Here is a 24,409-nt window from a genome sequence, read left to right as displayed (position 1 = left end):
TTACGCCCTGGTGGGCCCAGATGGCAGGGTGCAATTTATATAAAAAGCAGGAAATTTACTTTTACGTTTTTTATGTCCTGGTTGTGAAAAACTCTCAAATTTGCTTTTCAGTACTGCAAGGCATATCTCCCCCATAGGATAACATTGGAGTTGCCTTATCACATTTTATAAGTGTAATTTCCAAATGGGAAGAGATAACCAGTTCATGTTTTGTGTCTTTGGAATCACAATTGTAAATCCTAACTTATGGTGAAGCCGGATTTTTATTTGTAATTCTGAAAATGACACTTTTAGAAAGTTGGCATTTTCCTGCCTTAGTTATTTGGTGCCTGTAGCCTGTCTCGGGTCACATGTCTGGATGAAGCTGACAGCCAAGCTTTTATGTTTTCCTCCTAGACAGCCACCACAATAGGGAGCTTAGGTGTGCCTGAATGGGCCAACACTGGCAGGATGGGAGGGAGGAGCTGGACACAGCCCCACTTACACCTGAATAAACTGTTGCCTACCTACACATAAAGGGCTGCGTACCCCTTGAAGTTCGTCTGGAGCCAAGGCAGGGAAGGCAGGATGCCTTGCAACATCGAAGTGAAACTTCTTGAAGCTTCTCCTACACTTCAGAGGCACAATTAGGTTTAAAAACTGGACCTCAGATGCCACCACTTCAGTACACTTATCGACCTGTGGATACTCTGCCAGGAAGAAGGACTGCTGTGCTGCCGAAGGACTAATGTGCTGCTGGACTGCACTCTGCTGGACTTCTACTTTGCTGTGCTGATCTGCTGCCTGCGGACCTCTTGCTTGGGTGAGAACCATTAGACGTGCATCTCTTGATCCCAGAACCCAGAGTGACTCCAAGGGCTAGTTGGCTGGCTTCCTGATCTGATGGATGCCTTAGGGGCATAACAGGATCCCAACAACTTTGCATCTGCACCTGGACTCTGCCATCTGTGAGTCTACCGTGCCAAGTGGTACCACCTCAGTGCTGGACCCTTGGAAGAGGACATAATGTGCTTTTTCGGCCTCTGTGGGATCAGCAGAACTGATGCATCGCCTCTACTGCGCAACCCCGTGCAGAACTGATGCATCTCTGCTACTGCATCGATTGAAACTGTCGCAAAAACTCGCATCAGTGCCATAGCACGCATTGCCTTTGCAACTGTTGCTGCACAATGCATCCTCTGTGCAGGCCCTCACATCTCCCAACAGTGGCAGCCTCAAAGATGATGGCAGACTCCGCATCATAGCCCCACAGTTCCTAGGAACTGATGCCTCGTCCAAACTACACAATGCATTCCCTACTCTGGACTTTGCATCGCAAGACCTCGTCGACGTGATACTCGATGTTGACGCACCAGGACATTGCACCGCAGCCTCGCTGCAACTAGGAACAGATGCATTGCTTCGACTGCATGACGCAGGTTCCACACAAATCCACATAATGCTCTGCAAACCAGGATTTAAAGCACTCTGTTCAGCGGGCCTAACTGGATCCTAGTAGACGGCCTGTACTCCATCGCGGTCGGCCTGAATTTGTGACTTTGTCCCGGTCTGGCGTGACCAGATATACAAAGTTTGCACTTTATACCTTTTGGTGCTATTTTCTCCAAAAATGTTAACATTCAATATCTCCGGTTTTACTAATTGGATGTTTGCAATTTTGGTCTTTTTTTATTTATTATAAATCACTCTATTTGTCTAATCCTGTAGTGAGCTGCTTTTGTGGCATGTTTTCACTGTGTTACTGTTTGAATTGTTGCAAAAATACTTTACACATTACCTCTGAGTTAAGCATGACTGCTCTGTGCTATGCTACCTGAGGGTTAAGCTCAGGTTTATTTAGGGTTTGCTTGTGATTTCACCCTGAAAAGGGTTTCACCCCCCTCTACCAGTAACCCAATGTCTTACACAGTGATAAAGTGATTGTGCTCTCTGCTTAAAATATGATAGAATTGGCTACTAGTGGGTCTACAGCACTGATTGTGCCACCCACTTAAATAGCACTTTTAAACACTTCTCAGACCTGCTATTGCATCTGGTGTGTGCAGTTTTAAACTTCAATTTTAATCTGGCAAAATAAACCTTTTGCAAGGCCCAAACCTTCCTTTTTAATACATACAAGTCACTCTTATGATAGGCCCTGAATAGCCCAGAGGGCAGGGTGCAGTGAATGTAAAAGGTGGGACATGTACTTGTAAATTTGCTTTTCACTACTATAAGGCCTACCTCTCACATAGGACAACATTGGAGTTTCCTTATTACATTTCTAAGCTGTAACTTTCAATTGGGAGCAGGTGGACAGGTCGAGTTTGATGTCTTCGGAATTGTAATTTAAATCCCCCTTTAATGGTTTTAATCGAAATTGCGAAAATACCACTTTTAGAAAGATGGCGTTTTCTTTTTCTAACCATTTGGTGCCTATAGCCAGATCCTGGGCCACACGACTAGGTGTAGCTGGGAGTTGTTTTTTGTGTATTGCTTCCAGACAGTGAAACCAAGGAAAGATAGGTGTTGGCAGGATAGGCCACTCTGAGGAGCTGTCACCTACCACACTTGCACATTACAAAGACTCTGTCTGAGTACTCTCACAAAGGACTTGAAACTGGTCTATTATTACCCCAGACAATTTAGGGCCGGGACACAGAGGAAGGGGATACCTGACACCTCAGTGGGGTGGGACCCTTTAGAAGCTTCCCCCACTTCAAAGTGGGCACCAGGTATAAATATTGGACCTCAGACCCCAACTCTTCAGTACACTTTTAAGCCTGGAGACTTTGCCAGGAAGAAGGACTGCAGCGCTGCTGAAAGGACTGCCAATCTGTTGGGCTGCTGCTCTGAAGGACTGCTGCCCTGCTGGGCTGACCTGCTGCCTGATGCCTTCTTGCATGGGTGAGAAGGACTGGACCTGCATCTGCTGAACCCAGGATCAGCAGACTGACTCCAAGGGCTGGTTAACTGGCCTCCTGACTAGAGTCTCAGGGACAAAATGCTCCAACAACCTTCAACCCAGCACCTGGACGTCTGTGAGTCCTAGCCTGCCAAGTGGTGCCACCCTAGTCCTGGACACTTGGAAGTAGGCCTGAAGGTGCTCTGCCAGCGCATCTGTGATCCAGCATCTCCGCTGCTGTGCAGCGCAAACCTGAGCAGAACCAACGCATCGCCCCTGCTGCATGGGCCTTCCAATCACAAAGTCTTTACCTCATCAGAACCACTGCTGTGTGATGCACCATTGATGCAGGCCCTTGCATCGCTGGCTTCTCGCTAATGACAGCCTTGACGATGATGCAGGACTCTGCATCGCAGATATCGCAGCTTCTTTGGAACCAGCCCGTGTGCCACACTGCCTTGACACAGCATTTTGCATCGCAATCCCTTCGTCGACGAGGCCACAGGATCTCGCACTGCAGCATCGCAACACCTCGGGACCAACGCTGCATGGCACATCTCCGACCTGGACCTCACAACGCCATGGCTTTGCAGCACGTCCTTGACGCGGAACTCCACAATCCTTGCCACCAATATTTAAGGTATTCTTGTTCAACGGGTCGAACTGGGTCCTTGTATCCAGCCTGTGCTCCAATCCAATGTCCCAGTCAAGCGCAACCAGATATCCACAATTGGTGCTTTGTGCTTCTCAGCGCTATTTTCACTTAAATCTTTGAAATCACATATCTCCGGTTCTACTGATTGTTTTTTTGTCATTTTGATGTATTTATCAAAATATCCTCTATTTTTTAATATTATTGTGGAAGTTTTCTTGTGTTGTGTTTTGAATGTATTATTGTTTGAAGTGCTTCATTAATACATATTGCCTCTCTGTTAAGCCTGACCGCTCTGTGAAGCAACCCAAGGGTCGAGCAGAGATTAATTTGGGGTTTGCTTGTGCCTTCACCCTGACAAGGATTGTGGTAGCTGATTGAGCAGGGTTTTATCAGTAACCCAATTTCTTACATTGGTGATAAGTTGTGAGGATTTCTACTTGTGTTTATACAGGACCATTCAGTAATTTTGTGCTACAGTGAAAATAGTCTGAGCCCAATTCAAGTTTAAATTCGTCTTGATAGGCCTTTTTACTTCTTCTTTTCAAATTCATTCTTACTCTACCTGACTGATTGTGTCTGTGACTTCACCTAGAAAAATTGAATTTGAGCTCCTCAATCTGAAGAGTTACACTGTGGCTGGGCTATAGAATCGAGTAGCGAGAGAGGACTGCCCACCAAAGGGAAGACCGGGAAGGCGGAGCTCCAAAAGGCTCTGAAGCCATGGGCGGAGGCCCACTAGTTGCCAGTCACAACAGATGATCAGGATGGAGATGAAGATGTGAAGGTGCCAGAGCAGGGCCTGGATGGGGGACCTGAGATGCAGCAATCAGCTGAGGTGGATGACTTGTCTCTTGAATTTGAGCACCCTACCAGAGCAGAGAGCAGTGTGTCATCTTGAGGCCTGTCTCCAGAGGAGCTGGCGGACAGGAAGGGTGAAAGGGAATTCAGGCTGCAGATGGCCTAGTTAAAATGGAGGAAAATAAACTAGCCATAGCGACAAAGAAGGCGGAGGCTGAGAGGGCCTTAGCAAAGGAAAAGACTTAAGCTAAGAGAGCCTTGGAGGAGAAAAGACCTGTCATAGAAGAGAGGAGAATGGCCCATGAGCTAAGTCTCAGAGAGCTGGAATTCAGAGCATTATCAGGTGGAGTCCAGCAATAATGGTGGCAGCTAATCTACAGAGCCCTCTGGGGAAAAGAGGGCCATAATACCTAAATATCTGGTGACTGACTTTGTTGTGGGGGATGACATTGACAAGTGGTTTGAAGCTTATGAAGTAGTGTTGCAGATGCATAGGATCCCTAAGGAGGATTGGGGGTCCATCCTCTGGAAAAATATCCCTGGTGAGGGAAGGGAATCCCTACTGGCCTTAAATAAGAGGACAGAATGAGGTATTCCCCCATGAAGGAAACCCTTGTCAGGAAATATAGCTTCACCTCTGAGAAGTATAGGCAAAGGGTTAGGGACAGCCAGAAGCTGGCCCATCAGTCCTGGGTGGATTGTGTGGATTCCTTTTGCAAGGCACTAGCACCACAACTGTTAGATGTCATCTGGTGACCTCAGAGCAGGTAGTGCCTTATGCATTTCCACCAGGTTATTTTAGCTGACAACAATGCAAGACACTATCCAGTGGCTCTGGTTTCCTTTGAGTGCGTGGGGGTCTCAGGTTCCTTGAGGGTAACTGTGAGTCCATCCATGGCTGTGGATTGTCTGATCGGCAATGACCTAGAGCACATCATGTGGAATGAGGTGGAGCGCAGGTTACACCTGGAGATGTTAGGGTTGCCTGAGCACGTGTGCTGGAGACACTACTCTACAGCTACAAACTTCAAAAATCCGGTTTCTGAAGGAGTTGGCCTGCAACAGTATTACAACTATTCAAGAAGCATAACTGTTTTCAGCTTACTTTTGAAGTAAGTTAGATTCAAACAGATGGTAATGTGTGTGTGTTTGTGATATGTATGTAAAGGCGTATGTATGTGTGTTTGTATAGTGCAAGTTTGGCTGAAAGGCAGCGAAGTGCTGTTCAGGATTGGAGGCAGAGGTGCAATCAGAGAGTGAAGGTAGACATGGGGTTGCTCAGGTCTGAGAGGGTAGAGGCACTATTTACTATGTCACAATATCACAATGTTATAACAAAATATATTCTTTAAAACAATGCGTTTTCAGCTGAGTCCTAAATTGAAGAAGGGTAAGAGCTGCCTTGATGGTTTTGGCAATGTTGTACCAGATCCTGAATTCCAAAAAGATCATTCTAAAGGGAGAGCTCTAAGCACTTCATATGATGCTCACCCATAGTGATTAGTTGAAAGAAGGTTTGGATCAGCAGGTTGGGAATGGCACAGCTTTTGTGTATTTTATTGAAATATCTCATTGGAGAAGTATTTTGTAGATGTGTTGAACTATGTTGGTTTGTACTGGGATTTATAGAGCGCATAATCACCAGCAGGTCTCCTTAGCGCTGCGAGAGAGTAACTAAACCCCGCTAACGGTCAGATGTACATACACCTGGTCGAGGCTTATGCTGTGCCCAGAGCCTCTATGAACAGAAGAGCTTTGAGTCTGTTCCTGAAGGGGAGAAGGGCGGATTCCTTACGTAGGCTCTCTGGTAGCCTATTCCATAGTTGAGGGATCAATACAGAGAAGGCTCGCTCTTCCGCCTTTAGAGGTTTTCTTGAAACGTGGGCAAGCCAGTAGCCATGCCTTGGACAACTGGATGGTACGTCCAGGCACATAGTTCCCTAGGCGCCCTTAATGTATACTGGGGCCTGGCCATGGATGGCTTTGTGGGCGATGCAGAGGCCTTTGAACCTCGCTCTCTGTTTAATGGGGAGCCAATGCCAGTGCAACTGCTGCAGTAAAGGAGTAACATGCACCCATCTTGGGAGCCTGAAGATCCTATTGGAGCGGTATTTAGAAGCAATTGTATACATTTAAATTGTAAAGTCAGAACCTTGAACCAAACTCGGGCATCAACCAAAAGCAAGTGAATGCCAATCTTTGCTGGCTGCATTGACATGTCCCTGTGTCCTGAGACCCATTATATTTTGAATTTTGGACCATAGTTCACTATATTATTTAATATGTGAATCTACTATGACATGATAAAATTATCCAATTGTAAATGAGCCCCGTTGATCCTAATCACAATCTGGGTATCAGTACAGGAATGGTTAAACAGCTGAGAGTTAGCAAAGAGGTTAATCAGGGGTTTTAGGTATATAATAAATATACACTGTGATAGAGGATAAACCTGTGGGATGGCGCAAGAAATATAGGAGTAGGTAGAAATACAGGGCCCCAATTTTACCCTTTGCCTCCTTTATCATAGATGACGATGAGCAAAGATTTATATAGCACACAACATGTGCTGAGAAGTATCCCGGCGCTAGTACTCAAGGGCAAGAATTTAGGTCTGAGCAAACAGTGATGTTTTCAACTTTTTCTTAAAAATCTGTTTAGACCATACAAGGCGAAGGTTATCGGCAAAATTATTACAGGCAGAGAGACCCAAAAAGGAGTTAGAGCGACCAACGAAAAGCAGTTTCTTTAGCTCTAGTGATAATTTCACTGCAGATCCCAGTCCATCATATTGATATTTTCTAGAAGGACATCTTCTACTTCAGCTAAAAGAGGCTTGGCTCAAAATCCCATGGAAAAGCTATATTTCAATCCCTTGAGGAGGAAACAGTGAGTGAGGTATGTCTGGAGTTCACTGTGCACCCCCTAGTTAAAAACTATTCAACCCTTCTTGGTATTATGGCTTAATAAACAACAGAAATGGACATTGGTGGACATAGTCAATGGTTAATGGAAGATTCTAGGACACATAGCAATCAGACTTATTGGAATTTTGTGAATGTGCCTTAATATGTGTGTGGCAAGATATTTGTTGTCTTCAAGTAACAAATTGGCTCGTCATCTGTAACTCTGATCTTTACCATGTCATTCTATTTTTCAACCAGAAATGATCCGTTCTGCTACACCTTTTCCTCTGGTGAGCCTCTTCTTCATGTTTATTGGATTTATACTGAGCAATGTTGGGCACATCCGACCACACAGAACCATACTAGCATTTGTGTCTGGAATCTTCTTCATTCTTTCTGGTGAGTAGTTTCCATACATATTGAAGGGTGATAATCGACTCATTATTTGGATGTAAGGCTTTTTAATCACGGATAAAAGAGTTGAGTCATATGGAAGAAACATAATGAATTATATAAATATTTGAATGATAACTGTAGTGTGAAAATATTATGTACATGTAAATTATTAATCATAAGCTTCGTACAGTGCTAAGTCCATCTTCCATTTTATGTAATCGACATCCCCGTATTTGAAAATGCTGTTTGAGTACTGGCAATTGTGGATATGTGTGGACTTTAGTTGGAATATGTGGGTAAGCATATGAATGAATGAATGAATGACTGAGTGAGAAATGTATAAAGCGCAAACTCCTGCCCGAGGGTTTCTTGGCACTAAAGAGACGGGTACGGCTACAGAATTGGTTAACCTTGTAGTGACTCTTGATACCTTACGGAACAAACACCGCTCCTAATCCTGAGAAAAGAGCCAGGTTTTCAAGGTTTCTCTAAAAATAGATAGCGAGGGAGCAGCTTTGAGTTCCGAGTGTAGGCTATTCCAGATCAAATCTGTTGTCCTAAAGCAGCTCTTCCCAACCCAGGTTGTTCTCCTGAAGGGAGAGACTACAAGGTTCATAGCTGACACTGATCGTAGGGTACTCCCTGGGATATACCATTTGAGCTTATCCTTGAACTGAGAATGCCCTAGTCCCCGCATTGATTTTTAGTCCAGAGAGAATGCCTTAAACCTAACACGTTGTTTGACTGAAAGCCAGTGAAGTTTCTTAAGGGCTCCTCTAGCTGATTCAAATTTAGGAATTTTAAAAAGAAATCAAGCCACCGCATTCTGCAATGTCTGAAGCTTGTTCAAAGATCCTGCTGATAGATTGAGATATAGGCTATTACAGTAATCAAGCCTCGAAATTACCAGCGAGATGATTACTGTTTTCAAAAGATCTGACAGCAATAATTGTTAAAATTTTTTAATGAGCCTCAAGGAACAAAAGGAAGCAGATGTAACTTTTTTCTCTTGATCTTTGAGCTTCAATTCCTCATCAAGCAGAAATCCTAAATTTTTCACTTTGGTTACTGGTTTTGGGAGAGAGCCCAATTCAGGAGGTACCATCAGGCGTCCAAAATGATGGATTAATGCCAAAAAGGATAACATAAGTTTTTGCTGAGTTTAGCTTCAGGCAACTATTATCCATCTATTTACTGACATCGCTCACGCAGGTTCTAAAGGTGTGGCCCGAGTTATTCTTGCGTTTTGCCAGTGACACCACAATTTGTGTGTCATCTGCGTAGGAGGCTAGGGAAAGACCAGATGTTTTAATGAGTTCAGCTAACGGTGTGACATATCGATTGAACAACGTCCGGCTCAGTGATGAGCCCTGTGGGACTCCGTAGGGCAGGGAGAAGGGCTCGGAGGTGAACTTACCGAGCACCTCTCTCTGTTGCCTGTTTGCAAGGAAGGATTGAAGGAGATTAAGTGCAGCACCCTCTATCACGAGCTTCTGCATACAGTCAACCAAAATATCACGGTTGACCGTATCAAATGCCGCAGAGAGATCCAATAAAATAAAAACCGCAGTCACTCCACTATCCAGAGTTTCTCGAATTTCCTCAGTGACTTCCACCAAGGCAGATTTTGTACTATGATTTTCCCTGAACCCGAATTGGGTGTCTTCCAACAGACGGTTTCTCTTCAATATATTCGGATAGCTGCTCATTCACTACTTTCACCACCAACTTAGTGGCAAAAGGAAGTCTGGAAATTGGGCAATAGTTATTCAAGTCCAGGGTGTTAAGATTATCCTTTTTAAGAAGAGGCAGAACAGATGCAGATTTCCAGTGCATGGGGAAAGCACCCTCCGAAAACATTATGTTGAAAATCTGTGCAAGATGTTGTGCCACTTGCACTGGGATCATATACATTCTTTTTGGTGGACTTGGGTCTTGCGGAGCACCAGATTTAACTAGAGGGATTGAACTCCTGAGCTGTTCTTCAGAAGGTATCTTAAAAGCTGAGAGCCTAGATTTGCTACTTCCTCTGAAAAAAGCAGGCACTATTTACTGCGGAATTAAGATTGCCTGGTACTACCAGTTTCTTTATGACTTGGGTTTTATTAGAATCACATGCTAATTTTATCTGCTCAGTGTAAAAGAGCGTATCACACAGTACGATATTCTTTTCCCTGTCTAGTTGTCTTCTGAAGTCTCTGGGAAGTATTGGTGAAAGACAATTCAGTTTACCCATCTTTTGCAAGAGTTCCCATCTTTTTATTCCACAAAAACGCACAACCCTATACTCTAGGGATCTTCTATGATGGGAAAACTCCGGCCCACGGTCCATGATGGGAAAACTCCAGCCCACTGTGTGGCACACCACGGAGAACCTTTCCTTCCATCTCAGCAAAAGATTACGCAAACTTGTCACTTCCTGTAAAGACTGAAAAATGGTGTCCCATTCTGGTTCCAGAGGCATGCATGCAGAAGAGAAAAACATGTCAATATCAGGATCCATGTCTGTTTTTATGGCCGCCAAGCCTTTCCCTCAACTCACATTCCTTTGTAACTACGGATAAATAACTTCACCCTTCCCTCTTGCCAGAGTTCTGCCAGCATACCTTCTGCTACCAGAGAAAGTTTGTTCTTCACTGAGAGTCATTTCACACCTATTCAGGAAAGCTGGTTAATCTAATTACTGTCACTGTCATAAAGGGAGCCTGACTAAATTAATTAGCCTGATGACTGTCCAGGCCTGATGCAGAGATGATCATTTTATTTACAAATTATTTTGTTAGCACATTTATCAGATATTCATGTTCCATAAGCAATTACATTTCTGATAAATATTCAGGGCCATACTCCTAGTTATTCAAGAGGGTCATTGTATTCAAAAGTAACTTTTATTCTTTAAGCATGTCACGGTAAAAATTAGAAGCTTTTTAAACTCTATGCAATAAATAGACATTGTGAATACTGTTGCTGCAGAGATTTGGCAATCCAGGCATGGCTTTGATTTTTTTACAATTAACATTCTGGCCTTCTGAGATCAGGTATACTAACTATGGATGAGTTTGTTTATATTAAATATAGGTTTTTAAACATATCAAGATGGTTTACTTTTACATGAGGTGGCTACATTGGCTAGTGCAGTTCAGGGCGGCAATGTAATTCCTGAAGCTATTTTTTTAATGCCACTCGTAGGCGGTGTGATTCCACACTGCAGGGTAACTCTGACATATGGCCGTTATGACAGTGGTGGTTTTGTGAAATGCACTGTGGTCTTACGAAGGAGTCAGGGATGCTAGTTAGAGTTTACCACTACTATCATATTTTGTGGTACAGAGTACATGCATTGGTTTGACTGTGGCACATCTTGACGTGGTGCTATTATTTCTTCATTTGGCTTCCAATACTATCTGCATCTGGCTGACTAGCTGATCTTCTTCTTACAGCACCCCCTCCACACCTGCCTTTATATTTTTCTTTCAGCCCTCTATTAGTGATGCATAGCTGCTTCCTTTTCAACTACTCCTTTCCAAACACAGAGTTGAAGCACTATATAAATGTGTTAATAATATATTGAAGAAAACTGAAATTCTCTTCTTTCCCACTTGCACTTGTTCCCTTTCTTCTCTGGCATCGTTTGTCTACTCACCCTCTCTAATTTCCTGTACAATACACCTACAGAATCTATACTCCATCTTCATATCGCTCATTTCATTGACTATGCATGCCTCTCCACACAAGCTTATATTTTCTCACAACTTTCCTTTTGCCTTTGTTCTCTTACAGTTTTCAAAAGTCCCAAACTGCACAGTGAGTCATTTTTAGGTCTCGCCTAGCATTGCAGCGCAAATGCGCTGCCATCGCTTTGCGAGACATGCAGTATATACTGTAGTGTGGAAGCTTCGTGGAAGCTCCGCCCACTCTCTGCCCATTGGCTTTTGTCTTAAATGCTGCCTTCCGATTGGTTTGAGGCTTGTTAGTCCCTCCTCATTCATCATTTGTATCCTTCCACGGCTATTGGCCCCTTTACTCCTGACACTATTTTCTTTTAGGTCTCGCCTAGCGTTGCAGCGCGAATGCGATGCCATCGCTTTGCGAGACATGCAGTATATACTGTAGTGTGGAAGCTTCATGGAAGCTCCGCCCACTCTCTGCCCATTGGCTTTTGTCTTAAATGCTGCCTTCCGATTCGTTTGAGGCTTGTTAGTCCCTCCTCATTCATCATTTGCATCCTTCCACGGCTATTGGTCCCTTTACTCCTAACACTATTTTCTTCTCTGTCTCCCCACCCCATCGACCCCTCACTCAGTCTGTGACTTCTCACTCTCCCGCGCCCACTCCCGTTTGTGTTTTCTTGCCTGCCGGCACTTCTGTTTTCATCTTTATTATTGCCACCTTGAAATATGCGAGTTCAAGATGCGTGCTGTACAAAAACTTCTTGTGTTTAATGAACTAGATTTTAATGTTACTCTAAATATATTAAGACTCTAGGCAACATTCGGCCTATGCATGGCAACTGAGGCCTCTTAGTTCACAAATGGCATTGTTGTCGTGCGGGAGGAGCGGCGGTGTTTTAACTCATGCTTAAAACGAGCACTTTTAATAACTTCCTCTCAATTCAGTGCTACAATCTTGTGTACTGAGGTGACGCGCTAAAGAAATGCACTTTTTTGATTTCTGAAGAGACATTATCGCACATTTACATCATGTTTACTGTATGATTAACATGCCGATCATTTTCACGGCTCGCCCACTGGCTCGTATACGCTTGGCTCGTCTCCGGCTGGCGCTACCTGTTAATTAATATATTAGCTCGCGCACCTCTAACAAAGAGAGATGAATGGATACATGACAGTGAGCACGGTAGATAGTAGAGAAATAGACTGGTGCAGACAAACTGACAAAGTCAGTCTCCATTGCCTCACGTCAGAATCAATAACCTGGAAATCTGCCGGCAACTCCCGCATGCCCCAACCTCATCCCCCTCACCTATTCTTAGCAGAAGCAGCAGATTCTGAGCTGTGCCCTGCTGGTGCAGAGGAGCACGGCAGAGTCTGTAGAAGTGCTGGTATACCTAGCCTCTTCGGGCGGGCACCTAAGCCTTCCAGGTGTCTTCACACTCAGGATAAATGAATACATTTTGTTCTGTGCTTTAGTCGCCCCTCTGTGATCACTGTCTGGTAGATGAAGCTCTGTGTTAATAAACACATTCAGAGAGGTGGTTGTGCACAAACAAACAACACCCATAATACCGTACGTTTTGAACGTGTAGTTAAATACCTGCTCATCGAGTGCCTCATTGGCTGATCATTCCATGGCACTACCAAAATTACATTTGGATACATTTGCTCAACTGTAAAACACTCCATTCTATGGGTCATTTTATAACTCGGGATTTGGGGTTAGGTAACCTACTTTGGATGCTGTGTAAAAGAGTAAATACAAAAATTAAGGCAATGAAACTAAGCAACTAGTACTGTCTAAAACACTGTGAAAACTGACACGCATTCTGGCATTTGGTTTAGTTAATGTTGATCAATCAATCAAAGCATTTATAGAGCGCGTTACTCACCCGTGAGGGTCTCAAGGCGCTGAGGGGGGGTGGTTGGGTGGTGCTACTGCTCGAACAGCCAGGTCTTGAGGTGTTTCCTGAAGGTTAGATGGTCCTGGGTCAGTCGTAGGTGTGAGGGGAGGGAGTTCCATGTTTTGGATGCCAGGTAGGAGAATGTTCTTCCTCCGGCGGTGGTTCTGCGAATCCATGGGATAGTGGCGAGGGAGAGGCTGGTGGAGCGGAGTTGTCGGGCGGGAGTGTAGAACGAGAGGCGGTCGTTGAGGTATTCGGGGCCCATGTCGTGGAGCGCTTTGTGTGCGTGGGTGAGGAGTCTGAACGTGATCCTCTTGCTGCCAGGGTGCCAGTGCAGGTTTCTCAGGTGGGTTGATATGTGGCTGTGGCGAGGGATGTTTAGGATGAGTCGTGCGGAGGCGTTCTGCATGCGTTGTAGTCGTTTCTGAAGTTTGGCGGTGGTTCCTGCGTATAGGGCATTTCCGTAGTCCAGCTGGCTGGTGACGAGGGCCTGGGTGACGGTCTTTCTGGTCTCAGTAGGGATCCATCTGAAAATCTTCCGGAGCAAGCGCAGGGTGTTGAAGCAAGAGGACGAGACGGCTTTGACTTGCTTGGTCATCGTGAGGGAGGAGTCCAGGATGAATCCTAGGTTGCGTGCGTGGTCCGAGGGTGTTGGCGCGGAGCCCAGAGCTGTGGGCCACCAGGAGTCGTCCCAGGCGAATGGTGATTGTCCTAGGATGAGGACCTCCGTCTTGTCTGAGTTCAGCTTAAGGCGGCTGTGTTTCATCCATTCTGCGACGTCTTTCATTCCTTCCTGGAGGTTGGTTTTGGCGGTGGTTGGGTCTTTGGTGAGGGAGAGTATCAGCTGGGTGTCGTCGGCGTAGGAGATGATGTTGATGCTGTGTTTGCGTGCGATGGTGGCGAGTGGACTCATGTAGATATTGAAGAGTGTTGGGCTGAGCGAGGAGCCTTGGGGTACGCCGCAGATGATCGCAGTGGGTGCTGATCGGAAGGGAGGGAGGCGGACCCTCTGGGTTCTGTCGGAGAGGAACGAGGTGATCCAGTCCAGGGCCTTTCCTTGGATCCCAGTGTTGAAGAGGCGGGTTGCTAGGGTGCAGTGGCATACGGTATCAAAGGCTGCCGAGAGGTCCAAGAGGATGAGCCGGAGTGGATGGAGTTCATGACGTTGGTGGTGTCTTCAGTGCTGATCGGGGTCCAGGCGCTGAGGGTGGTGGTGGGGGTCGTTGGTTTGGTGGTTGGAGGCGGAGTCTGGGGTCCGAAGCTGTCGTGTATATCTGTGATCTTTCGGTGGAAGATCGTGGCGAGGGAGTTACAGAGTTCTTGTGATGGAGTGATGTCGTTGTTGCTAGCACTGGGGTTGGAGAGCTCTTTGACGATGTTGAAGAGTTCCTTGCTGTTTTGGGTGTTGTCGTCTAGTGCTCTTTGAATGATGTCCTTTTGGTGGTGCGGATCAGCTGGTGGAGTTTGCGGGTGGCGTCCTTGAGGGCTGTCATGTTTTCTGTGGTTCGTTCGTGGCCCCAGGTCTTTTCGAGGGTCCGGCAGGATCTCTTTGAGTCTTTGAAGGCGTCTGTGAACCACTGGGTCTTCCTATTGCCGGTCTTGCCTGGGAGGTTTTTCAATGGAGCGAGGTTGTCTGCGCTGTTGGTGATCCACTGCGTCCAGTGTAGTTCGGTGTGGTGGCTGAAGGAGACGTGGGTGCTGGCGGAGAAGATGGGGTCGAGCGTGTGGCCAGCGAGGTGGGTGGTGGTGTTCACCAGTTGCTTGAGTCCGAGGTTGGCGAGGTTGTCCAGCAGGGTGGTGGTGTTGCTGTCGCTGTTTTTCTCCAGGTGAAACTTCAGGTCCCCTAGGAGGATGTATCTGGTGAGGCTAGGGTGTGAGGGCTGATGAAGTTGGCGATGGTTTCGCTGAATTGAGTGCGTGGGCCCGAGGGTCTGTAAATGAGCGTTCCTCTAAGGGTGGTCTTGGGGTTGGTGTGGATCTGGAAGTGTAGGTGTTCGGCAGCGGCCAGTGTGTCTTCAGTGTTGGTCGTGACGTTGATGGTGTTCTTGTAGATGATGGCGATTCCTCCTCCTGTCCGGTTGACGCGGTCCTTCCGGGTGGTCTTGTAGCCCCCCGGGATGGCTATGGCGATGTCGGGGGCCGAGGAGGCGTTCATCCAGGTTTCCGTGAGGAAGGTGACGTCTGGTGCTGTTGCATCGAGGAGGTCCCAGAGTTCGATGGTGTGCTTGTGTTGAGGAGGAGGCACTTGAGGTGTTGTTGTTGTTGTTCCGTTCGGCGCACGGGGAGCAGGTTCGGAGGCAGGTGTATTTGCATGCTTGGCAGGCGAACGGTCCTTGGGTACGCTTCGGGGTAGCTCGGTGGCAGGTGGGTGATCGTCCGGTGTTGAGTGCGTTGAGGGCGGTGGAATTGTATCTCAGTCGGGTTCCCTGACTCCGGCGGGTGCCAGGGGTTCTGGCGCTGGGCGTGGTCCAGGCGCGGACGGGCGCCGATGGGCTTGCCTTAGGTACGCCTTCGGCGCGCCAGCGGCGCGCCCGCTTCGCGGCCTCCATAAGAGGGGCAGAGGGAGGGAGGAGCAGCTGGGAGGTGGGAGCGGGGCGGCCAATGGGAGAGAAGGGGGCGGGGCCGCTGGGGCTCAGCGGCGGGAAAGAAACGGCGGGGGAAGGGGAGGCAGCGGGGACAGCGAGCAGGGGGCACGAGTGAGGAAAAACAAGCACAGGGGAACAATGAGGGTACAAAAGGCAAGAGGGGTACAACAAAAGTTACAAAAAGGCAACAACTTTCTCATAGATGTGAGTAAAGTACTCTTAATATCTTAATAAAATCTGCACACTTTTAACTAGTAGCATCGGGCGACCTTTGACAACTAGGCAATGAATACATTTTGATGTACCCCCGAAGCCCCCCTGCTCCCCGCCCCCTTGGCAAACTTCATTGCCTCCCAGTGTTTAGGGGATAACCAAGACACAGGAGAGTGAGTCAAATAGTCTAGAAAATGAAAGAGAAGCCGGGATTTGGATTCACATGCTCCGATCCCGATCACGTTGGTTAGTCTGTAAGCACTACTTTTATTAATGAGTTTCGCATTGGTAAAGCACCACTGTGTGCATGTGTGGCGACACTTCACCCATGAGGTAAGTGCCAAGCAATTGTTGACACAATCCACACTTTGCGTCTTTTTCAATATATTTATCACGAAGTGCAGGACCTTTCCAAGGGATTTTGCACACTACATACATTCACTCCACAAATAAAACGTGTAGGTAAAAAACATTGCCATTTACAATGTCAATAGCTCTAACTCACAAATGCGAGACCTATTTGCATTGCAAATGCTTGTTCTTATTGTTTCCATCAATTCAACTAGCCACTCATCTCTCAAATAAATCACTTACAATGAAAAAGGCACAGCAGTAATACATTAATACTTTGGTTTATGCCCAGAGAAGCAGTTTTCTCTCTCATATTTCATTGTTAAGTTCAAATTATTTAATTTGGAAGATTTGGTTGGTGCGAGTACTGAACCTACTCACAATGAGTCCACAATTATTTAGATGCCGGATGATGTATACGAATGAAAAAGAGGACATCATCCTCCTATCTTGTTCACACAGCAAAATTGGTTGGATTGAACGTATGTTTGATGATCATATGAGACAATCTCAATTAAAACGGGTCTCAGAAACGTTAATACTTAAAGCAGGGGTTTCCTAGTATTCTTTTGACTAAGAAGGTATTTTTGATTCTCAGGAAGTTGTAATTTATTATCTTTGGGACCAATTAACAAAGGTAAATTTACATGTGTAAATGTACTCTTACCTTTTGTAATAACTAAACTAATTTTGGCTATTTACCATTTCCAGGTGTAAAGTTACTACAAAGTATAGATATACTTGTCGCCACCCCTTGAATTCGGGCAGTGCAGTCTAATTAAGTGCAAAGTTAACACTAGCAACATTTTACATGTATACAGCCTTAGGTTGAGGTCCCCAATACTGGGGCAGAGATCTGGCTATGGTAAAGTATAGGGAAATGTTAGCCTCCGTGTCTTTAATGAAATCCAGATTCTCTTGTCATGTAATTAGGAGAATCAAAATTCTATAATGTTTTAAAAAAAATTAAATTGGTTACATATTAATGTAGATAAATGGCATATGTTTGTTTTAAATGCGGAACTAAATAAAGGAATGCCATAGCACTGTTAACTTAATTTGTGAATTAAATATTTAATTATTTATTTTATTTAAGTACTTATCAAAAAAAGCGACTAAAGTCAAATGTTTATGTTTATTTATTATGTAGTAAAAGTAACTTAAAGCTATGTATAGAATTAATTTAAATGTGTGGAATTATTTTTAAGTGCAATTGCAATTATTTTGAATTAGAAAATGTTACAAAAATATTTCCAAAACAAATATTCATTATTTATTAATTTATAAACATTTTTACAGCAAATTAAATCCATTTCTGTTTTTAGAAATTCTAAATTAAAAGAATTTATTTTAACATTATTTCCTATCAGGTTGTATTTTAACCACCTACCTATACTATCTTATTTGAGTGTGTGTTACAGTAACAGTGGTTGGTCATTTGTTGTGCTGGACTTACTCCACGTTTGAGCTGGAGTATATTTACACCTGATTGTTTCCTTTATAGCTGTATTAACTACAGAAGTGCAGTTTCTGAAACAAAATGGGCTTATCTTATGGGTGGGTGCATTTCCCTTTTTAAACCCCTCCTTAACCCTCTCTAAACTCCTCCTTAACCCTCCCTTAACCATTTTGTAGTAGGTATTCCCCATTTTACAGCCACTCGCCTCGTCTCTCCCATATTTATTACTTCTAAAATGTAGACGCACATGTGCAGAGAACTCCGTAGTCAGGTTAGAGATCTCTGCACTGGAAAGATGGGAGAGGCAGAGACCTTCACATGTAGGTTAGTGAATGCTGTGTTGTATTACAGGAGTAGAACCACTACAGTACTGCTAAATGTACTAGAAAATGCGGTTTGTGTGTAGACTATATTATGTTTAGTATCCAAACATTTTCGTCAGGTCCAGTGGTGTCATAATATGAGTGCTCACCTCTGACGACAAGCGTATTAAGCATTGCAACATTGCTGAGAGCACTGTAAACAACCCGACCCCCAGAAGCTACTCTTGGTTCCTTGACTTCTATTAATTCTAATAATGTGTGCTTGTCTATTGGAGAAATCTTCAGTTATGATAAATAATGAGGTTCACTGAAGTTCTTCTTGTTCCTCACCAAAGAGTTTGTCCGGCCCTGACTTCTTCAGGCTGGCACATGTTGCTGGGTCTGTGAATTGTAGGAGATGAGGTATGCATTCTGGAGAAGGATGCTTTACTCTATGCCAAAAAAAAGAAAATACTTCAGATCTGGCACATAACAATCTAGTACAGATTGTAGTTTAGTTAAAGGAAGACCAGTAAAGTGGCCACAAGAGGCTTATTGGCCACACTCCGCAATGGTCTTGTGATAAAGTTGACTTCCTCTCAACAGTTGTCCAGCCATAGGGCTAATGATCATTGCTCATGAAATGAATGTCAGCCCAATCAAGACTGAACACAAGAGGTCTATGGACTTAACACTCAAGCAGCAGCCCGCGGCTTGAAAGTTGCCTAGGGAGCCATATCCAGCATTGTGCTCCTTAGATATACTTTATGTCCCAGGTAGTGTAACTGAAAACAATTACTTTTTGAGTGATTAATGGTTTTCCTGGAACTTGGAGATTCTACAACTGCGGGCTGCTTCGTCTAACAAGAAACCCCAAAAGAATTAGAAAGTAAATGGCATGGCAAGGAGACTGAAAGGACCAGTTGAGCATATGCAAGCCACTATTTTCGTAAAACCCTCCCTGATGCTTCTGAAAAGACCAACACCAGTTTAACATCTGCTGATGCCAGAGTGTTGTGACATGTTCTGTGACCAAGTGTTTGTTATCTGCTTGGAAACAATACAATAGGTGATGCGGAAAACAGCAGTTTAACATACTTCAGATTGCATTATTTGCTCACAAGACTTGACACAATTTAAATAGATTCCCCAAATAGGGGTCTTAATGTTGTACCACATTATCGAGGTTTCAATATTGTCCTTCATAAAAAGTTGACTCTGGAAAATGCACTTCCACTGTTTCGCGTTGTGTTAAGTATATAAAGGTAGGCATCAATTTTCTGTACTTAACTCCATATCTACATACATTGAATATATATTTACTTCTTGACCATAAATGTTAAACTTCTCAATATAGTGGGCAGAACAGTAGTACTGTCCTCGATATATTGTTATGTAACCAAATGATTTGCTAATGCAAATCCTCGTATTGGAGCTGTGTCTTACACTGAAATGGCATCATGCAGGCTTGAATTATTAGGAAATAGATAATAAAATTAAAAGTTGTTCAGTACAGGTGTCCTCAAATTATATTTTGCCTAGGAACCCCGAAATCCTTAAAATGCCACTGTAGTAACCAAATTGACCCTATGTTTTGCATAGCCTGAGTTTGCACGTGAAACCTTACCAAATAAGGGTACAAGTGTCATATTTTATACAAAAATGTCGTCATAAAATCCAATATTTTTGTGTTTATTAGAGAGAAGCATAACGTTTATAGTTTGGCTATAGACCACAGTATATTGCCTGATTCCTTTTACCACTTTATAAAGAAACTACATGAATACAAGTCAATTATTTCTTTCACAAGCAGGAGTGATTCAAACCAGTTATACCATATCAACACCTGTGATGGAAAAAACTATAACATTGATGGAGACATTTACCTTCTTTTAAATGCTTTTAAATACATACAGCCAAGGGATCAAGAGCAATTGACATGGATGGCAGTGCATTAGCTGCTGAGTGTTAATACCCAGCTGAAATTATAGGCTCTCGTCATTTGCTTTTTCACTTCGAATCAACCCAGAGGGCATTCTTCATCAGTGAGGCAGCTACCTGTCGTGAGTTGATGGACTGAACTGTGATCCTCTGTCGCATGATGTTAATGTGGAATAACATAAAATACATGGTTTATGAGTTATTTATCAATGTAGCCTGTATAGGTGCAGTTGATTTTTAACCTAGCAAGATTGATATATTAATTGAATATACTTTTTTATTCTTTACTGTGATGCAGTGTTTGGTGGTGGAATGCTGTGGAACGTTTGCAGCTATAATCAGAATCTATGGCTTACTTAGAGTCTGGCAGAGAGGATTCTCTGTTGCAAATGTGGCAGACCCCTATTTGGTATATTAAAAGTACCATAAATTATAATGCATTTGTAATACAATGAACGGGATAGCTGCCACGTGTGATGGAGTATCTTGTCCACCAAACTCTAAATATATCCCTTAGTGTGTATGTGCGCATGTTGTTCCCCTCCTTCCTTATTCTGCCTTTATCAGTTTTGCATTTGTTTCCACTCTAATAAAATAGTTTTTCATGGTTGGTCACCCTTTATTTGAATATTCTTCCAGAATTACTGAATCTATCCTGACTTGGTACTGCAGGAAGTTTTCTGTCACTTTCCTTCACTAACTCCACCTCTCTGTTGGAGTTCCACAATGCTCTGCACTTGGTCCTCTCCTTTGCTCTATTATCTTTGTGTAGCTACTATTGCAATCTGCCTGCAGGTGACTCACTGATCTCATTGGACCACTGCCTTCCCTCCTGTCTCTCAGGTTTGTTTTTTCCAGCCTTCCAGTTGTTGGTGCACGCTTGCTTCCTTTCTGTTTAGTCCTTTTCAAATAGGATTCAAGCACTATATAAATATGCTGAGGACGATATACACTGAAATTCTCATCTTTCTCAAATTTACTTGCCCCCGCTTATCTATGGCCTCCTCTTTCTACTCCCTTTCTCCATTTTAGCTTCTTCTGCTTGTAGCAAGTGTGTTATCCTTGAGCCATTTCTCCACTTTTCTGCTAATCTTGCCGATTCCTGTAAATTGCTCCTACTGAATCTATACTTCATCGTCTTATCTCACACTTAATTGACTCTGCATGCCTCAACACACAAGCCTTCATCCTCTTGCCCCTTCACTTTTACATGTTTCACCCTGGGCTACTTTTCTGTTGTTTTATAAGCTTCCAAAAAACTCTAAAGCATATTTTTATCTTCAACCTGTTTCAGGTCACTCATTTTATCTTGATGTCTGACTCCAGTGGATGCCCAATGTATGTATGCATGTATGTATGTATGTATTTATGTATGGATGTATATATATGGTATTTCTATAGCACACACCTAGCCAAAAGGCAGCAGAGAGCTATACAGGATCAAATATAAGCATAACATCAATGGGTGATAGGAGAAGTACCTGGGTTGTGGATCGCTAATGCATTGTGATGTAATGTTCTTTAAAGAGATGTGGCTTCAACTCCTTCCTTAACTGGAGCTGTATAAGGGTGGTCCTGATGGATACAGTAATGTTGTTCCAGATCTGGGGTGCTCTAGGAATGAATTGTCACACTGTTGTTTACTTAGTAGTGGTTCCCTCACTCTTATTTCGCCCCATATTTTCACAAAGTTTTTTATATGGAAAATCGTCCTGTTGCAACACTGAAACCATTCACCAGGCACCTTCCATTATTTAAGTGCTAGGTGCTTAATGACTTGAAAACATTAGAGGGGTCATCATTCTCTTACCTTCTTTTTCACAGGGAAACTATTTTGATTGAACATTCAATCCAAGAATCATGTGAGACAACTTCAATGACAGTGAGTCTCAGAAACTGTAAAACTTTAAGCAGTGCTTTCATGGAATTCTTCTGATTTAAAAGACGTTGCGGAGTCTCTGTAAGATGTAGTTTATAGTCATTATGCTTACTGCCAACAGACCCTATTTATCAGCACTCCATGGTGTCAACGTATGAGACCTGGCATCCGGCAAGAGTGATTAGCATTATAACATTATTAGGAGCACTGGTAACCTCTTCAAGGAGTCACAGTCATGCCTTGGACTCCTATTAATGTGTCTTTGGTTAGAGCAGAAGACATTAATCATGTCTTCTTGCTCGTGGGAACTCTAGAGGCAGCACCTTTAAACGAAAGGTAAAAAACAAGGTCTTGCTGAAGTTCTCTCTCCTGCCAAAACATATATTTTCCATCTAATATGTTGATTCTGGCAATTCATGTTGTCTTTTTGTGTTTAAGAACATGGGACATTCTGTCTGAAGAAGGATGCTTGCTTCGTGAAACATAAAAATGACCCAAGATCCAGCATAAAGCACTCTTGTAGCAGTTCTGGTGTAACTAAAGAGAACCCAAGTTGATGCCGCCACAGGAGGCTCATTGGCCCCACTCTACAACGGTCTTGTGTTAAATTCTTCTCAATAGCTGTCTTACCAAAGGCTAATGACCAGTACTAAGAACATTGCTTTCAAGCCAGAGCAAGCAAAACTACCTTAGGTGGAATCACCACTGGTCTGTGATGCCTGCAGACAAGCGCACAGCTTGAAAATTGTCTACAGAACAATATCTCCCTCTAAAGTACTGCAAATGCCTTGTGTAGAGTATCTGTAAAGAATGCCATTTGAAGGGATTGTTGGATGTGTTTGAACGCTGAGAACCTAATCTGGAAACAGCTATGTCTTCCTTGAAAAACCCAAAAGGAGTAGGAACTGTAAGATATGTCTGACACACTATAAAGTCAAACTGAACACATTCAAGCCACTGTTCTCATACACCCCTCCCGGAAGATTCCCATGAGTCCTATAACAGTTTAACAAGCTACTCTTGCCAGAGTGTTAGAGACTGTTACGTGACTGGATACTTGTTCTCCTATTGAAATAGTACAACAGAGATATATAGAAATTCTCTCACCCCTTTTTTGTTAGTACTCTTCTGGTGATGTTGGGTGAAGGGGAGGGGGACTCTGATGTAGAAGATAGCCTCTTAAAAGATTCAAGCTGTAAACAATAGGGCAAGCCAAATTATCTTTTGAAGGTTTTAATTTCGTCTTGCAAAAACATTGACTCCAGAAATTTGACTGCCACAATTTCACAAAGGTAAAGATATACAGATAAGGGTAGATTTTATACACTTCACTCTAAATCTATGTACCTTAAAAATATATTCATATTTAGGCTATACATATTTACTTTCATATTATAGTTCGACGGACAATATTGTTGTCCTTGATATTGTGGTATACAACCCATTGGTTTTGTTAATGCAGAAATTTGCACCGGAGCAGTGTCTCCCTTCTGTCATGGAATAATATCTTAACCTTAATGAGGAAACTAAAGCCTCCATTTACAAACGTGTGTGCGAACAGCTCAATTTTGCGCTGAACTTACAGGCCTTCAAAACAGTAAGCTAAGTGACTCTGTGGACCTCACTATGATGGCGGTCGGGCGAGCATCGGACCGCCATCGCAGCGGCATGGAGACCAGCCGACAAGTAGTTGGCGGTTCCACCCGCTATATTATGATGAGACTGCTGTGTAAAGGCCCAGAAAAGGACCGCAGCACAAGCCGCAGTAGTAAAAAAGGCATATTTGCAAACATTCATGCACCGTGTGCCAGGCACCATGTGGTGCCTGGCACACGATGTATAGATATTTGGGGGGACACCACATGTGCCCCCTGGCCACATAGTGGTGGCCCACAGGGCATGGGGGCCATGCTAGGGGCATCGTAATCACTCATTGTAGGGATTACTGTCCGACTGCCACCCTGCGAGTTCCTTGAGCCTGTCGGAGGAGGCGGTCTTCCCCCCGTCCTCTGCTCTCAGACCGCCAGTATTGTAAAGTGGCAGTCAGACCGTTGCCGTAGATTTCGGTCGGACCGCCACCGATGGCCTGTCGGTGGCGGTCTGCCTGACGTCATAATGAGGGCCTATGTTTTGAGTTGCACAAGATCCTGCAGAAATGTTAGCGAATTAAGAACCACATTTCACATTTTTATACAAACCGTTTCCTTTAATCTTTCTTAGCCTTATTCCAAATATTAGTGTGTTTACTTTAGAGAAGCACAGCTTTCATAGCTTTTGAGATTGACCACGGAATTTTCCTTGATTCCTTTTGGCACTTTATAAAAAGAATACTATGAACAAAAAGAAACAATTTCTTTAACAAACACGATCAATTTGTGCCATTTGTGAACAAAAGTGGGGAACACATGCCGTGACAAAAATTATAACTGCCACAAACATGAACTTTCATTACATTGCATTTA

The 24,409-nt window shown here is 43.9% G+C and overlaps 1 protein-coding gene across 3 annotated transcripts in view; it reads left to right on the top strand.

Annotated features, from left to right (window-relative positions):
• CACNG5 (calcium voltage-gated channel auxiliary subunit gamma 5) overlaps window positions 1-24,409 on the top strand; it is a 417,838-nt gene that overhangs the window by 273,645 nt on the left and 119,784 nt on the right. For all 3 annotated transcript variants that reach the window (XM_085614418.1, XM_085614419.1, XM_085614417.1), the window contains one exon: window positions 7,502-7,642. In XM_085614418.1, coding sequence (XP_085470544.1) covers window positions 7,502-7,642 — 141 coding nt within the window. The remainder of the gene's footprint in view (window positions 1-7,501; window positions 7,643-24,409) is intronic.

Source organism: Triturus cristatus, chromosome 7 (genome assembly GCF_964204655.1).
Source record: "Triturus cristatus chromosome 7, aTriCri1.1, whole genome shotgun sequence".
NCBI classification, from domain to species: Eukaryota; Metazoa; Chordata; class Amphibia; order Caudata; family Salamandridae; genus Triturus; species Triturus cristatus.
Note: the sequence above shows the minus strand (reverse complement) of the source record. Positions and strands in the feature narration are given on the sequence as shown.